The sequence below is a fragment of the Protopterus annectens genome, chromosome 8.part1 (assembly GCF_019279795.1).
Source record: "Protopterus annectens isolate FY-2018-M chromosome 8.part1, PAN1.0, whole genome shotgun sequence".
In the NCBI taxonomy this organism is placed as follows: Eukaryota; Metazoa; Chordata; order Ceratodontiformes; family Protopteridae; genus Protopterus; species Protopterus annectens.
The window spans coordinates 240979238-240997028 of NC_056742.1; the positions used below are offsets into that span (position 1 = coordinate 240979238).

Sequence of the window (17791 nt, forward strand, 5' to 3'; positions counted from 1 at the left end):
ACTGAGGCCATTGACAAGGGATAATCTGTGCACACAGCATACCTTGACTTGGCAAAGGCTTTTGCCACAATCCTACATTCAGGCATTACCAATAAACTTAGCAAACTGAATGTAAACCCCCTTCATTGTAAGTTGGGTTGCCAACTGGCTCACAAAGCGGACACACACTATCAAAGTGGGTGACTCCACATCAACCAGCAGACCTGTTACCAGTGGGGTATCACAGGGGTCAATTCTGGGCCCCATAGTGTTTGCTATATACTTCTCAGAAGTTCATGTCAAAACTAAAGGGTTGTGGCTGACCAAGTTTGCAGACGACTGCAAACTAGGTGCACTCATTGAATCCCAAAAATGATGTCAGTATACCCCAGGATGGTCTCACACAGACCAACACTGGTGTGTTAGCCATGGTCTCAAACTGAATGCAAAGAAATGCATCATCATTTCCTTCGGCACAAACAATGTCTCTTCACACTATCAAATCTATCAAATCAATAACAATACCCTAAGTTTCCATGAAGTGGTAAGGGGCCTTGGATCACAGGATGACCATGACCTTAACTTCGACCACCACATGTCTACCATTGTAAGAAAAGCTTTCCACATAGTTTACTTGATTACTAAAGGCATGGCCTCAAGAGCAAATGACGTTATAGCCCCCCTATACTCGCCACTTAAATGGCTGATAATTGAGTATAATGCCCCATTCAGTATCTACCGAACTAAGCACCTGCAGTAATTAGAGAGACCTCAGAGGTTTCTAACAAAGAAGATCAAGTGCCTCCAACATGTGCCTTACATGGACCCACTAAAATCCCTGTCACTATACTCCGTATCGTACAAACATCTTGGGAGAGACTTATGCCTAGCCTACAGAGCAACCCAAGACCCAAACCTAAGGAACTTACTGCATATCTGTAAATCAAATGGGTCTAGGGGACTTAAATAGGACATGCTGGAGAGACAGATTTATCTCCCAGCAACTGCCACATCTTTGGAACAGGCTACCAATTCATATTAAACAGAGCACATCTATGACACTGTTCAAGAGGTTCCTGGATGAGTGGATGGGGCACCATAAATTCTTACAGGGGATAGCACCCACAACCCTCCTGGACATGGGCAGTCATCACTAAATGCAATCTTGGGTACTGACTAGTACCTTTACGGTATTACATTGGGTTGAAACAGCTAGGCTTAAAATGATTTCTGGGTCAATAGCCTAGTAATCTCCTATGATCCTATGGTAGAAGCAAATTACACAGATAAAAATGGAAATTCTGGAAATAATACATGCAGAATAATGTTTTGGAGGAGGAATGAGATTTAAGGGAAGGCAGGAGTTGATCAGTTTATGTAATGCTGGATTGATGTTTTTTTTTTTTTCATGTAAGTCGCGGTGGTGCAGCGGTAGCATTGTCACCTCACAGCAAGAGGTTCTCCTGTTCGATTCTCGGCTGGAGCGCCTTCTGTGTGGAGTCTGCATGTCTTCCCTGTGGTCGAGTATCATTTGAAAGACATGCGTGATTGGCCGTGCCTTCGCTGAAAGTTGGGCGTCGAGCTGGCACATCGGCATTAATTGTATAAATAAATATATATGATGTATAATGTTTATAACCATGAGTATGTTAATGTGGCTCATTTTCTTTTATAGAAATGTTTGTTTGACTTTGTCTTAAGTGTTATCAAGAAGTCAACAGAAAATTACAGCATGTGTAAAGTCCAGTAACATCTTTCTGTCAAATAAATGATTTATAATAAACATCAGCAAGTAGCTTTGAATCAGACATTTTACTTAGGCTGATAACTAATCAAGCAACCATAGTTATAATAACTTACAGGAACAATAGTGTGAAATTATAGCCTGTAGGTTGTAATCATGGTCTTCACAGTGGCAGCTTGAGCATAAAATTATCTGCATTTAAAACCTGCAGGGATGGGAAGGCCTCTTTCTTTGAAATTCACACTTAATTGAGAGTCACACTGTATCATGTGTCAAACCTTAAGTTTTCTATAAATAGGAAATCCTATGTTTACTTTTATGAGCTGCCTTTCTCATATGTATTCACAATACAGTAATTACAGTAAGATCTTCTGTGACAGAGTATCTGCCAAATGAGTTCATAAGGTAGACAGAATAACCATCTCTGTGCGGAGAATGAGAGGAAAAAGATGTTTTCTCTTCACTGCTTTCTACGTAACTGCCTTTTAGAAGCAATATTTTGCCTACATATGTATATATATATATATATATATATATATATATATATATATATATGTAGATATATAGATATAGATCTATAGATATGGATCTACTTTAGTTTATCGAATTACCATAACACTGAAATTAACATCATTGAGACGAAAACTTTAAAACTGCACAAGAACGATAATTTACAATAACAAAATTTGCAAGGTCAAAACATACACAACTGTGTCTTCACTGCGATACAACTCTACATCAGCACTAACAAAATATTTTTTCATTTTTATGTACCAGCAAAACATAACAGGGGATGTTACATATAATACACCTGTCACTGTTGCGTAGTATCTGCAGCCAAGAAACCTGAAAAACTTAACATGATGATTTGATTACATAGAGTTAATAAAAGGTATAGCAACAATTTTTAAGATGTCATATGGAAGGTTAAGTAAAAATCCAAGTCTATCCCTTTAACGTACACTGTGGTTCACACCAACTCCTTCAATATGCACTTTTCAGGTGATAACTATGTTTTCACTGGTAAAAGGAAGGTGTTTTTTCTGTTTTTAAAAACATAAGGCAGGTATACTTCTGTTTATTTTGAAAATACTATAAACTGTATCAGCGATGATGTATAAGACCTATAACTACTTTTTTCCATGTATGACTACTGTTTTGTACATTTATGCAAGGGGGCAAGACCCCCTGTGCCCCCTGCCCTGCAAATTATATATACCAACTCTGAGATTGCACTAAAGTGAGGAAAAGGGTAGATCTCCCAATCCTTACTGTACTGTGATCTGTATTCAGAACATAAACATAGTTCAGTCTTGTAAATTGCGATCTTCTGCAGTCTCGTTCTTTTGCAGTTTCGATGTTTTCACCTCAATGATGTTAACTTTGGTGTTATGGTACTTCGATAAACTAAAGCAGACCCATATATATATACATATCTATCTATCTATATATATATATATATATATATATATATATATATATATATATATATGTATATATATGGTTTAATTTCAAAATTCTGCAAATCGGTTTTGCAAGTAATGATTTACTCGAACCAAAACAATGAAAATGTGCACACTGTTTGTTCACAACAATGAATGTGGTAATGTCGGTATGTCGAATTCTACATTATCGACACTACCCAACTTACATGGATGTCCAGAGATGTCCTACACACATTTTGCAGGGGGGCAGGCCCCCCTGCACCCCCCCACATCCCCTGCTAATTATATATTTTAACTCCAAGATCGCACTATAGTGAGGAAAATGGTACTTTTCACAATCCCCACTGTCATGCGAGCCAATTTTAAACAGCGACACTCAAAACCATGAACGCAAGCTATGTGTCAATGTTTCAGAGGCAACAGGATTTCCACTCACAATTTTAAACTTTTGCACCTCCTTTACCCTTGACCTTGTGAACGATGTTAAGGTAAGTTTGAAGCATTTGATAGTAAACGATATACAGATATATATACACACACACACACACACACACACACACACACACACACACACACACACACACACACACACACACACACACACACACACACACACACACACACACACACACACACACACACACACACACACACACACACACACACAATCTATCTGTCTATCAGTCTATCTATCTAATCTATCTGTCTATATTTAATGAGGAAATGCAAGATGGCAAGTCTCATACCAGGCTTCAAAAATGTTTACCTTTTTTTCATGTAATATTTTCAGCATAACAACAGATGACTGCCCCAATAACAGATTTCTTGTAAACTGGTGCATTCAGAATCTGAGCTTTTATGTCCTCTGTAAATTTTGGTGACATAATGATTAGGGTATTACCTTACAGACAAGAGATACAGGGTATAAGTCTTACATTTGAAAGGGACATTGACTAGGCTTAAAATTGCCCACAAGGGCAGCTAGCCTAGTACTTACTTATGAACCTACTAACCCATAAAATCTCATTGACTCTACTGAATGCCTTCTCTGCAACCTACCAATATCAGCATTTTCTTACATTCTTCTTCCCTCTGAATAATTTTTCTATTAATGTTGTCAAATATTTGCTTCCCCACCACAAAACCATATCGATCCTTATCTATCAATTGTAGCAATACCTTTGGCATTCTCACTTTGGTCTTTGTGAAGCTGGGTCCGAAGATCTTTTATTTCTTTGAGTAATACAGCCACCACAGCTTTCTTCTAAGATGTTGGTACCTCCCTTCCTTTTAAAATATTGTTAAACAAAACCTTCCAGGTCTTTATCACTTTCTTCCTTCTTAACATCCGAATTTCCAAAGGAATATTATCTGGTTTTGGACACCATTTTATCTCACCTGTACCTATGTTAGCTATTGATTCTTGAACCTCATCTTCCTCTAACCTTGTCATAATTATGTCTTTCTTAAATATTTCTATTAGTGCTTCTTCTTGTTTTCCCCATTACTCTGTTTTAAACAATTCTTCACAGAATGTCCAGAATATCTCTAATATCTCTGTAGTAACTCTGGAGAATTTTTAGTCATAGGCCACAGTCCTTTCTACTTTCTGTTTGCTAAGTCATTGTGCTAAGAGTTTTTTGTGCTCTGTAGCTGATACAAAGAATACCATCTTAACAACAACCCTTCTAACGTATGATTATTACTCTTTAGCACTTAGGATTGTTCTGTGAGTCTCATCTTCTTCTGCAATACTTTAACCTTTGAAAACCCCTCTAAACAGTCACTATTCCTTTTTACACACATCTCCATCTGTTTTATTTCTCAGTGTTTTTATTGTATTACACTCTCTAGCAATCCCTTTTGAAGAAGTGCACATCCTCCCTATTGACTCAGAAATATGTTCTATTACCCATTCCTTTCTGGTTAACAAATAAGAAGGAAACACAGATGTCTCATTTTACTTCACTGCCCTGCATTAGTCTTTTTTGGTACATGATCTGAAATAATTATTCCATATGTTTGAAAGCTTTCAATTAAATGTCCATGCATTCCTGAGAAATGTAATTTCTAACAGTCTAGACCCTTTATTGTACCCTGGGGAATAATGTGTAACTTCTGTCTGTGTTCCTGCTAATAAATTTATATTTTACATTCTTAACTGCACTCAGAAGAGTAACTATTTTAACTGTATTTAGATGTGTTTTATGAACTACTGTTTTCTGCTGGTTGACCACAGTACTGTGTAAGCAAAAGTCCTAAATGATTACTGTTATACTGGTTTCAGAGTTACCTGTCTGACCGCCAACAATCCGTTGTATGGCAGAATGACATATCTCCCCAACTACCTATCTCCATAGGGGTTCCCCAAGGATCCATCCTTGGGCCCCTACTCTTTGTTTTTACCAGTAATCTAGCCTCTGCCACCAAACATGGCACACTCATACAATAAGCAGATGACTCAACCATAATCTGCTCAGCCCACTCCCTACCCAAACTGCAAAAAGTCACACAGGAAGCCTTTTCCTCTGTTGAAACTTGGTTATCCGATGCCCAATTAATACTCAACCCAAACAAAACTAAACTAATCATCTTCCAACCCACCATCCAACTGAACACACCAAATTGCTAGGAGTGGAAATAGACAATAAACTAAATTTGACATTCACATATCCATGACCATAAAAAAAGTCCACAAAAAACTAGGAGCACTATACAGAAATAAGTGACTTCTCACCAAAGCAGCAAAGATTTCAATAGCAAATTCCCACCTTATCTCCACCCTACTTTATGCCTGTCCAATATATACCAACCTAAGGCAGTGCGATCTAAACACGCTAGAGACCTGCTACAACAAAATCACCAAATTCGCCACAGGGGCATCCTACCGTTGTCACCACTGTCTCTCACTTGCTGAACTGGGCTGGCTTGAACTCCCTCACCTCCTTCAATGGTATCAACTCTCACTCACCCACAAACTAGTAAATCATCCACTAAATGTCCCATCCCTCCAGAATCTACACCAACCCTATCGCGCCACCAGACCACTAAGATCCAGCAACAAAAATCACTTGCAGATCACTAAAGCCAATAACTCTGCTGGTGAAGCACTATTCTCTTGCACCATAGCCAAATTATGGAACTCCCTCCCACCCACAATTACCTCCATACCATCATGCACCCACTTCAAAACTTTACTAAAAGCGCACCTAAAAACATGCTGGCTATGCCCTTGCAACTCCCACTCTAATATCACCCTCCCCATCCAACCACTACCTTTCTTTCCACTCCACTAACTACCTTGATTAGAGCAAGCTTAGATGCTCATAAGCCAGTACTTATTATACAGAAGGAACTTCTTCTTGTAACATTTGTTAATGTCTGTTATGTATTTCACAGATAAAGATTCTAGTTGTCTACTGATTTACTATGTTCTTCATCTGTAAATATGTTGTAAGTAATTGCTATGTAAATTGTTAATCGCTATGTAATCCAATGTAACTACTGTCTGTTTATTTTAACTGTGGAGCTTTTCTCCCCGGGCCTCTGCTGAAAATGGACCTACGTCCAGTCGGACACTCCCGGTCAACAAATATAAATAAATATAAATAAATAAATATTATTTTCATTCATTTTGCTACCTATATTTAAAAAGAACGGGTAAGATAAACTTTTTCCACCAGAGATGCTTCATTTGTACATGTCTCCCCTTTTCTCTTTTTCAAGGCACAGTTAAGCCTGGACCAGTGCTGGCTAAGACTGGCTATATCTGCCAGCACTGATAATTCTATCTGTTCTGCACTTATGGCCATAAAGGTATGTACAGATTTCTATGTGGGTCATCTTCCTTTGGGTATATTTCTAGTATAATCATTCCCCAGCTAAGCTGTTCAGATTTGTTACTGACATAGTACATTGTTGTATATGCCAAGCATACACACACTACTACTTTGCCCAATACACCCATAGTTATTCCCTAATGAAGCTCAGTAAATGTAGCACTGAACAGTTTAACTTACTGCAGCTAATAATCTTTTCAGAGATTCTGACTAGGTGCACTTGTGTGCCATGGTAACTGCTATGTTACAGACTATAGCTGCTTGCTAGGTATTTAGAGTCACAAGTAGCACGTGTTCATCACATATTTAGAATTCTGGGTATTACAGTAATTTCTCAGAGTTATATTCCTTCTACAGTTCTTGTCTCCCTCCCTCACTGATCAAATTAAGGAACTGGCAAGCCTTGCTACCAATAGCTTATATAAACGTGACTTTGTCTGTAAAATTTTATAGAAAAAGTACCAACAGAAATAATGCTTGAAGTGGTACATGTGGCAAAAAAATGTCACATGTACAATTGAGAGGTTGTATGGTCATCATTATTTGGGATTCTGTCTCATAACTCTCCTCGGCATACAACATCATTTTTTATCTCATGTACACTATATCATGTCTTATTGCTTACCTTCATTATGTGTTCAGGAACATCCATACTTTTTCTGACCACAAAAAATATACCTTTATTTCAGTTGTACAGTTGTCATCACTGAGATGTTTGGTTCAACGCATATTATGAAAGTAGAAAGAAAGTGGTAGATTTTGAATACTTTTCCATGCTTCTGCGAAGAAAGTATCTCTCCATGCAGATCTTTCTGTGTATTTTTCAACAGTCAGCAGCTATTGTCATGTTCCTAAGTTACATTACTTCCAAGATATAAGGGAGACACAATGATCAAAAAATAACGTGGCCTATGTCTTTTCATAATGCATAGACATACAAATAGCATCTGTCTTCCACAGCAGCATTATGATTGTAGTTTGGTCCATATTCTTTTTTGTTTCTCACAAACGGTCAGTGTTAATCATTACCAATGTAAGTCAGCTGTTTCAATTGGCAAATGCTTATTTGAGTTGATGTGGTCCATCTTTTACTGGTTTTACTAGTCCAGTCTATGTCCAGACTTGATCTGAAATGTTGTTTTCTTCCACGTCAAGATTCATATATATCTCAACTTGCACCTTTCTGTTATTTGCATATCTTGCACTGATTATATTGTACAGATGAGATGTAAGTACTATTCCTGCTGCTGCACAGTTTAAACAGATTATGTTGCAGGTAATATTAAAGATCTTGAATTAAAGTAAAGGATAAACTCTGATATGCATTTTGAATTTTGTTTGAGAAAGTGTTATAAAACGTAGTCTTTAAAAATCATGAAAAAGACAAGGAAACTTTACTACTATTGGTGCCCCCCCCCCTTTAATTAGACCATCCGTTGGATATAGCTTTAATTTTACTAACTCATTATTAAAACCATTAAACTAACTGAAAGCCATATTTCAAACATCAAATGGACTTTAACAATGACTTATTCATTGCTTTTGAAATATTTCAGACAAAAATCAAAGAGAATTCAACAAAGAACCATTCATCACTTAGAGTATTTAGGCCTCTTTTGTGTGCTAAGACATGTTTATCATAGGGTTACTTAGTCTGACAACTATGTCTTTCAAAGTTCCAATATTCAGTGAAACTATGGTGTTACAATCAGCTAACATAATTCCCTCTGAAAAGGTCCTGTAAAAGGTATATTAAACAAGAAAATTAGAAGGTACAGGTTGTCAGTATTGCTACCAGGTTTCTTTAAGCAGTAAGCTTTTGCTGTAACCACAATAATCATTAACTAACTTGAAAAAGGAATTAAATGAGAAACAAGCTTTTATTATATTCTTATATTTTTTGTTAACCATTTAGGTCCATCAGGTACATGTGCTCTTTCCAAAGGTGACCTATAAGTGCTATCTTAGTGGCTTGCTTAGAATCACACAGTATCCAAGTGGAGACTAGAGAAGCCACAGGACTACAGAAGTGAGCTTAACATTAGTGGGCCTATGTGATTAACAAATGGTTAACAAATGAAATCCTTTTAAAAAATGAATAAAGCATACAAAAGTTTCTCAAATAATTAATATTTCAAGAATATATCTGTTTGTTATAGCTATACTAAATGCTTACCATTTAAAGAACAGATTTACCATCAAATGGGTTTGTTTTCTCACAGGTCAGTCAACTCCTATGATTCCATTAACTTCTATGGCTAGTATGAACACTGATATTTAAAACCTCCTTTTGTGAAGGCATTATGGGGAAACAAGCAAGTTTGCCCTGAAAACAATGGCGATGTTTCAATATACTTACTCAAGAATACAAACTGATATGAAGGTTTCTAATAATGTCAACAGAGCCAAACTCCACTAGAAGGGGCCATGCATTCTGGGGTTATTTAATCTTATGAGCATACTACAAATGGAAGCTGTCAAGGTGGCCTACACTCTGAAACATCTGGCTTACAAGGAACCTCTGCAAGGATAGGTTAGAGATATATGTTAGAGATTTATTTGTGGTGGTGCTACAGCTTTTGAATGACTACTCCTACTGCTGCCCTTCTGATGAGGAATGAAAAACTCCCCCATATGCCTTACTGGGGCAGATTTTGGTTACAGAGAATGTTGTTAGTTCATCTGCTGTCGTCCTTGAACCTTGGGAGAAGCTTGTTGGGGATTCTTATACTACTTTCAGAGTTATGTGTACTTGCTGTTGCAACACTAGCTGAGCCTGTTTACTACATAAGTAATGAACTGGGCATTATCTGTCAGTTCAGCAAACTGCACTTCATTGAAGAATTGTTTCCACTAAATTTGATAACCTAACTCAAGCTTGTCCAGTCTTAGAGTAAATTATATTAAGTTAAGGGCTGGTGAAGACTCTGCTCCTGGCAAGGGGTTGTGAAGGGCATCTGCTTCACAGAGAGCTTTATAGTTTATTAAAGACAGAAAAGGTAAGCTGCCCTGCGTTAAAGCTGCTGACACTTTAGAAGATGAGATAACTAGTCCCTAAGAGCAGTACTGGAGGTCATTAAACAGATGTTATTGAAAATATGACTGCTTAAATGATATTGAATGTTTGTGTGAGTGTTAGCAACTGTAATAAATAGTTAACAAAGCTCTCTGCTACAGATTAGCAAAGGCTTGGACAAAATTTCACTGACAGCTGTTATCTAGATACATAGCTCTTTGCTTAGCTTGAAGACTTTCTTTTTAAAGCTTACAAACATAAAATAAATAATTAATTGCACTGCATGTATCATTTAGAGTAGGATACTCAGAAGTCCCAAGGTACCATCATTTTAAATCTTGCATTCATCCACACGTTCAAAGGGAAAAGAAGTGCAGTCAGAAAATCACAGATGGTATAGTGATGAGGTTGTCACAGACATGCCAAATATTATTCAGGACTAAGACAAAAATGTTTGAGCCTCTTATAATAAAATAGATAGTATGTTTCAGGCTGCTGGTATTAGTAAAGTTTAAGAAATTAAGTTCATATTTACTGGAACAGTAGATCAACTAATCCTGTGATGTACAAAGTCATCATCATCATCATCACATACAGCTTGTATTTCAATAGACTGAGCATCTACTGCAGCAGTAATGGCCAAGCATGTGAGCCACCAGCCCCTATAATCTGCCTTTTTTTTCCTGCCCTACCCATAGAGAAAATATTTAGGCAAACAGTTGTTTGTATACTGGAGTGTGCCTGCTATCTATTGGTGCTACCACACAGTCACAACATGAAATATCATTGACGAAAATTTGCTTATCACTAATGAATTGTAATGTAGTTTTTTATGTGTTAAAGAATACCCAAGCACATTATAATTGTGTGGCAATCCCATGTATACCAGAGACATGTACACAGTAGTACCTAGTGTGTGTGCTAATATTCCTCCAAGAGCCCAGTTTAGTGAAATAGTGCTTTAAGTATTGCAAGCTTTCACTTCATTCTCATAATAAGCCATTTGGTATGGTTTGTGCTTCTTTTCCCTCTATTTAATGTTCTTACAACTAGCTTATTTAACCCATCCTTCAACTTCCAGTTTACAGGTACTCTGCTTTCTTCATATTTCAGAAAAATAAAATATTTTTCAGTGATTTTCAAATACATAGATTTCTATTTGCATTGTAACTCCTGCTTAAGCCATTTCTCAAACCCAGACATTGCTAGAGACATCACCAACCCCATCTTTTTCACTTTTGTCTTGTACCGCTTATTGTGATGTTACAATAGCATCTCCATATTGTATTGCAGTTTTATACCATTTCACGCAATGGGGTTATGCTTTGTACAGGGCTAGGATGACTGTCATAGTTTGTGGCTCATAAGCATGCAGCCCACAGACACAGAAACGCTGGCCACCACTGATTTGCTGAACATAAAATTTAGCTGTAAGACATTGCAGTCTATAGGCATTGCCCATAGTCCAACCCCTAAGTTTTCAATCTTGCTATGTCACCAAGGTGCTTCACTGAGCTCTTGGTGCCTTTCTTTTGATACAACATTCCTGCTTGATTGACAGTTTGGTATTACTTTTTCTACTGTCTGCTTTGCAGCAAGTCACTGAAAAAAAGACTCTGAATGATTATTTGCTCTTTCATCTTAATTTTTGTAGGCTGATGTGACAGGCTGTTTATCAAAGAGTAACAGAGTATCAGACAGAGTAAATCAGTTTAACAGATGGACAGTCTTAATCTGCTTACGTCATCCAGGAAATGGAGTTTCTGAAGCGCAGTTGGCTCTTTTGAGCCCAGAATTATCAGTAGGAAACAAATAAGTAGATCAGTTAAGGCATTCAGCCTTTTCTGATATTTATTTTAAGTTACTGTTTCTCTAAAGAACTGATAATAACATCTGTATTGCCGTTCTGCACCTAGTTGTCAGGTAACAAATGTGTTGAGAGTCGAACATCGAGTAACAGGCTGATTGAAGCTAAAGAGTAGAAAAATTAAATGCAACGTTGAAGTGTCCCTTCCTTCACTGGTGACTGTGATGCTGGAGTTAGAATTATGTGCAGGGAGAATGTAGGGGAATTAAATAATTTGCATTAAATAATAAGCAATTGTGTAGTTGTGAGAGTGTGTCTGTAATATCTGTCTCACTAAGGAAAGAATCCATGTACCGATCCTTAAACAGACATTCTGTAACACTGCCCATAAAATGCAAATAGCATCATTTGTTACAATATTTTAAAGTGTCAGTGAGAATATGACTGCTCCACCCCCCCATATATTCAGTTTCAGGCACAACATCACACAACTGCAATCGTAACTGTTAATTATACTTAACAAAGTGATTCACATTGTGTCCCACTTTATTGGTTATAACACCCTTCAACCCTCTAGACACTAGAGCTCTCTGTTTTTTTATCTAGAAAAAAAAAAGATAAGGGAAGGGATAGCAGAGTCACTGCTGGTCCATTTAGCTCCTGTTGTCATTTCTTGATCTGGTATCTCTTAAATCTAAGTTAAGGAATAAATCAAGGATTATTCCCTGAAATGATTGGCACTCCTAACCTCAAGAACAAGTTAACTGCATTTCTGCACCCCTCAACTTCTCAAAGTTGAAGAGCTAAAAAAGAAAATAATTGCTACAATTTATACCACACAAATGTTGGATTCTTGAGTCTGCAGGATCCATGCTTTTTTTCAGTACTGGCATTCTTCAGAAATGCCTGTATAGAAATGAAAGATGGTACTGCAGTACTGATTGGGCCCCCTCCTGTAGAAGAGAAAGATGGTACTGCACTACTGACTGGGCCCCCTTCTATAGAAGTAAAAGATGGTACTGCACTACTGATTGGGCCCCCTTCTATAGAAGTGAAAGATGGTACTGCACTACTGACTGGGCCCCCTTCTATAGAAGTAAAAGATGGTACTGCACTACTGATTGGGCCCCCTTCTATAGAAGTGAAAGATGGTACTGCACTACTGATTGGGCCCCCTTCTGTAGAAGTGAAAGATGGTATTGCACTACTGATTGGGCTCCCTTCTATAGAAGTGAAAGATGGTACTGCACTACTGATTGGGCCCCCTTCTATAGAAGTGAAAGATGGTACTGCACCACTGATTGGGCCCCCTTATATAGAAGTGAAAGATGCTATTGCACTACTGATTGGGTCCCCTTCTATAGAAGTGAAAGATGGTACTGCATTACTGATTGGACCCCCTTCTCCTTACCCTACCTATGCTTATGAGGATAGCAGCATAAAATAAGTCTATTCCAGCTGTACATGATGGCCAGCCAGCAACCTGAGTTTTGTCTCTACTGCTGAGATTTAAGATGATTTTGCCAAAAACTATTGTCCTCTGAAAAAGGGAGACCCCATAAGTCCTACAGGGATGATACAGAAATCTAATGTCATGAAAGATGATGGAACCTATATATGATGGAACATATGAGTCAACAGGGTGTCAGTGAAGGCATGATTGTTAAGACTGGTAAAGGAGTAAAAATGTTTTTTTTTTAATCCTGTTTTTGTTTGTTTTATTGCAGTGGGGGATCTGAACAAAAATGACAAATAAAGTGGATAAGATAAAAAAATATTATTCAGATTTAAAAAAAATATATTTTTGACAGAATTCTCCCTCCTTCCCAGCTGTCAGCAAACATGAATGTATATATACACAAAACCCACAACAGGATGTTTCTTCTCTTATTAAGATAATGAGAGAAGCAAGTAATGACTTTTCAAATATCAGAGCCTAGTACTTCACCTATGTGTTAAAATAAAATATGAAAATAAAGCTGTAAATTTTTGATGCTTTCTAGAAAAATTTTACTGCTAAAAATTTCATTCATTTTCTGATGCTTGCTTTACCCTACTCAAGTTCGTGGGAGAGCTGGAAACTATCTTGGCAACTACTGGATATAAATCATTGAACCATTTCGGGAAGGAACAGCAGTCCATTGCAGGACACATCTACTCATTCATATGCATGCATTGCCAGTCAGACATACTGGCATGTTTCTGGGGTGTGGGAGGAAACCTAAGCCACCCACAAACCACTAAACAGGAACTACTACATGAACCCTAATGAAAAAGAAAAGATTTGTCTTTAGCAAGGGATATGTGTGATGTTACTTCCACTGCAACTGCAATGCACTAGGTGAATTACATGTCAGACAATTACTGCAAGTGCTTCTGAAAGACAAAGGGGCACAGTGGATAAGTAAAAGCAAGGTCAACATTCTAGAACTTGTAACTGTTTTTAGCATTTATTGATAGAATTTTAATTAAACTCACATTATTAATGAAATCTTCAATGTCATTTGGATTGGTGAGTGGTCTTTTTGGATACAATGGAGCAGCATAGCTAGATGGTGCATCTTTCCTGATTGGCTGTTTACCTCTCGGAGAAGGTGGTGTGAATACAGCATCTGGATTCCGTAGCTGTGCTATATCATATGCATCCTAGAATAAAAATAAATAAATAAATAACAAAGCACATAACAGCAATAATGTTTTCTGTTATATATGCTGCTGTTTATTGGTCAAACAAATTGAAAATAAGTACATGTTTCCTGACATCCCATGCAAAGCAAGGAGGGGGGCTGATTTAGTCACTTTAATAACTATAAAGCAAAAATGGTATTGTACCTGGAGGGTGCTCTACATTTCTGATCAGCATAAGCAATTAGTTTCACTTCAGTGGAGTATAGCTGTCAACTGTCCAGATTTTTTGCCTCTTATTTTTGGTCTGCTCCTCATAAATTTTGTGATTTTCTGGTAAATTATAGAGGATCAAGGTCACTAAATAATGACAACCATTTGAGTTTTAGATTTCATAGCTTTCAAAAAATGCATACAGGTGCAAAACCTGTTTTTCTAGCAACTTTCAAAGTTTATAAGAGCAATATTTAAAATCTGTCCCTGATTTTGGTCCTTTGTTCCTCCTTTATTTTTGGCTTTGTCCAGAGTTATTGCACCTAGAGGTTGAGAGGCATGCATGAAAGTAAATTGCACCAAGGTGATATTAATTCTTCACTTAGTGCATTTGACATTTGATTTTCTGATGTCTTCTTCTTCTGATGGTCTAAAGGAACTCATTTCACTGCCATCATGTCCACCCTAGTATATCACAACTTTCATATCACAAACAGCAAGACAATATGTCACCAAGGACAACACAGCTCATTTTTAGAGTATCTATGATATAAACAAGTTTCAGCTTTGTTGAACTATGAATTTCCATAAAGTTAACAGCTGTACTTTACAAATGTGACACTTTGAATATATAACTTATGTAACCAGACAATATTATTTAGAACAAAGAATGGTGGAATAACTTTTTTGAAGTTCCAATATACAGTGAACTGACACTGTATACCATACCCATAATTACTTTGGTCAAAGGGTATAATTTAGATAAAGAAACATACTAATAAAGCTAGTGGTATTATCAAACGTACATGCAACATTACTAAGACTTGTAGATTAGAGGCATCATTTTTAAATAAACTATTTCTGCAGTACTGCTGACAAGTTCAATAGCTCATGCCCTAGGCAACTGAAAAAGTAATTTGTATAGTGTCTTTTAAAAACATGGGAAATGATGTACAGAATATATAACAAAAGCTTTAAATACAAATTTGTATCATAACGTATCTTTACTTAATAAAGCAAAACTATGATTGATTTACAGACTTAAGGCTGAATATACCTTCATAATGAAAGATCTTTAAAGGAACTGTAAATGTTGCATTGTATCTATCCACTTTTAAAAATTATGGCTACACTTCCAGTAGTTGAATATACTGACCCCAGAGGTGCAGGATCAAAGAGTAAAGGGAATACTTGTTTCTTGCAAAACCAAGTATTCTGTTTACTTAGAGGCACTGCACCATTAGAGTTAGTGGCATTGAGGTTTTAGTTAAAAAAAAATGTCTTCTTGTAAACTGTACCAAATTGCTTGCTATAATGTAACTATAGTAACAGCACTCACGTTTGACTCAAAGGGTTAGGGCAGGGTACAGAAATGGGATCTGAATGGTTGGACAGGATGGAGGGAAGTGTGTTGTGCATCTGGCAATCTGGTTGGCATGTCGTTTATTTTGCTTTTTGCTCGTCAGTGGAAGGGCTGGGGAGGGAGTGGATCTGTAATACATGGATCGCTACAATGTATTAAGCCAAGTGTTACATTGTAAACTTCACTTGAAAAGGTGAGAGGATGGGGCACTGATTCATGGTAATGGCACAGGGCACTGATTGTGTCAAGTATGCTTCTGATCTGTATAATAATATTTTACTTTCAGTTTTCAAAAACAAAATCATTCTCTGTTAAATATCTCACTGACTAACTGCCCTTTAGCATTGTTCTTCCAACGCGTAAGATATATGTTGCTATATTGCAAATTAGTAATACTCTGAACTTGTTTCTTTTTTATATTTATGTTTTAATACTATCATTCTCCTTACAGATCTCCAAATGAATGATAGTCAAACCATACTTAAATTAAAAAAAACTGACGCTCAGTTTAAATAAGCACTACATTCATGTAACAAATCTTCAGTTATATGTCACAAAATAAAAATATCAATAAATACTTTTATATAATTATGCTGTCCAAAAATCTTGATTTGTGTACAAATTCTTTCTCCTAATTAGTCAAAACTGAATCAGTTTAACGTAGGGCCATCACCACCGCATATATATATATATATATATATATATATATATATATATATTATTTATATATATATATATATATATATATATATATATATATATATATATATATATATATATATATCCCTGCCTTCTGATTAAAAAGTCATTACTAAACTGTATAAAATTATAAATGTTATGTATCTAAAAACTCAACTATTACTCTTATTTTGGCAGCTGACCATTTAGTAGTTTCATATAATTTATTATGAATCATCTCCAAACCAGTATAATTCGGTATGACTGGATGCAGAGATCGATGTACATTTTAACCAATGAATCATGTCACCTACATAAATATTCTTGATTTTGCAAATAAAATCAAGAGTCTCATATAAAGGAAGCAAAGGAAGAAACAACCTCGTGTAACATTAAAATTGCCACAGGTTCAGTCTTACTACCACCACTAGACACTATTGGCCTTAATGGCAGATCATTAATATCTTCATCAACTTCTTGATGGCTAACAATTCTACTAGTTTTAGCAGCAACAACCTTAAACAATTCAGCAAAATCCTTATTAATCAAATCCTCTGCCAACCATTGCTCATTAAAGGACTTACTTCACCCATACTCTCTCACAACTAATGCCCACTTAACTTACAAATAGTCTACTTCCTTGTTTAGAAAAACAACATTCTAGAAACATAATATGCCTTATCTAAAACCAACAAGCCTTTCCTTGTCAGTCTTGGTTATAACAATAATTCATTATTTAGCAAACTTTCAAGAACATCTAAATTTTCCTTCATTAAATTATACAAACAATTGACAGGTTTCTGGGCTACTAGCCATTAGCCTGTGATATTTAACTAAGAGGTGAGTCTCACTCAGATAAGTAGGACCTTCTTAACATTTGCAATGGTGGGCACCACAAAGAAAGGCCAGGCCTATAAGTAATAATTAAATAAGTCAATAGCTCAGCACAACAGAGTCTATAGTTAAAGAAAAGTGGGTGTAGAGCATGTGATTGGATTACTCGTACATAGGGAAGAGACATAATGGCATGTAGTATAGCCTTCAACTGTCCATGATTTCCAGGTATGTCACTGATTTCACTT

General features: G+C 36.6%; 1 protein-coding gene across 1 annotated transcript in view; it reads right to left on the reverse strand.

Moving 5' to 3' along the window:
- CDH15 (cadherin 15) overlaps positions 1-17791 on the reverse strand; it is a 394116-nt gene that overhangs the window by 15423 nt on the left and 360902 nt on the right. The window contains exon 13 of the mRNA XM_044081834.1: positions 14309-14476. Coding sequence (XP_043937769.1) covers positions 14309-14476 — 168 coding nt within the window. The remainder of the gene's footprint in view (positions 1-14308; positions 14477-17791) is intronic.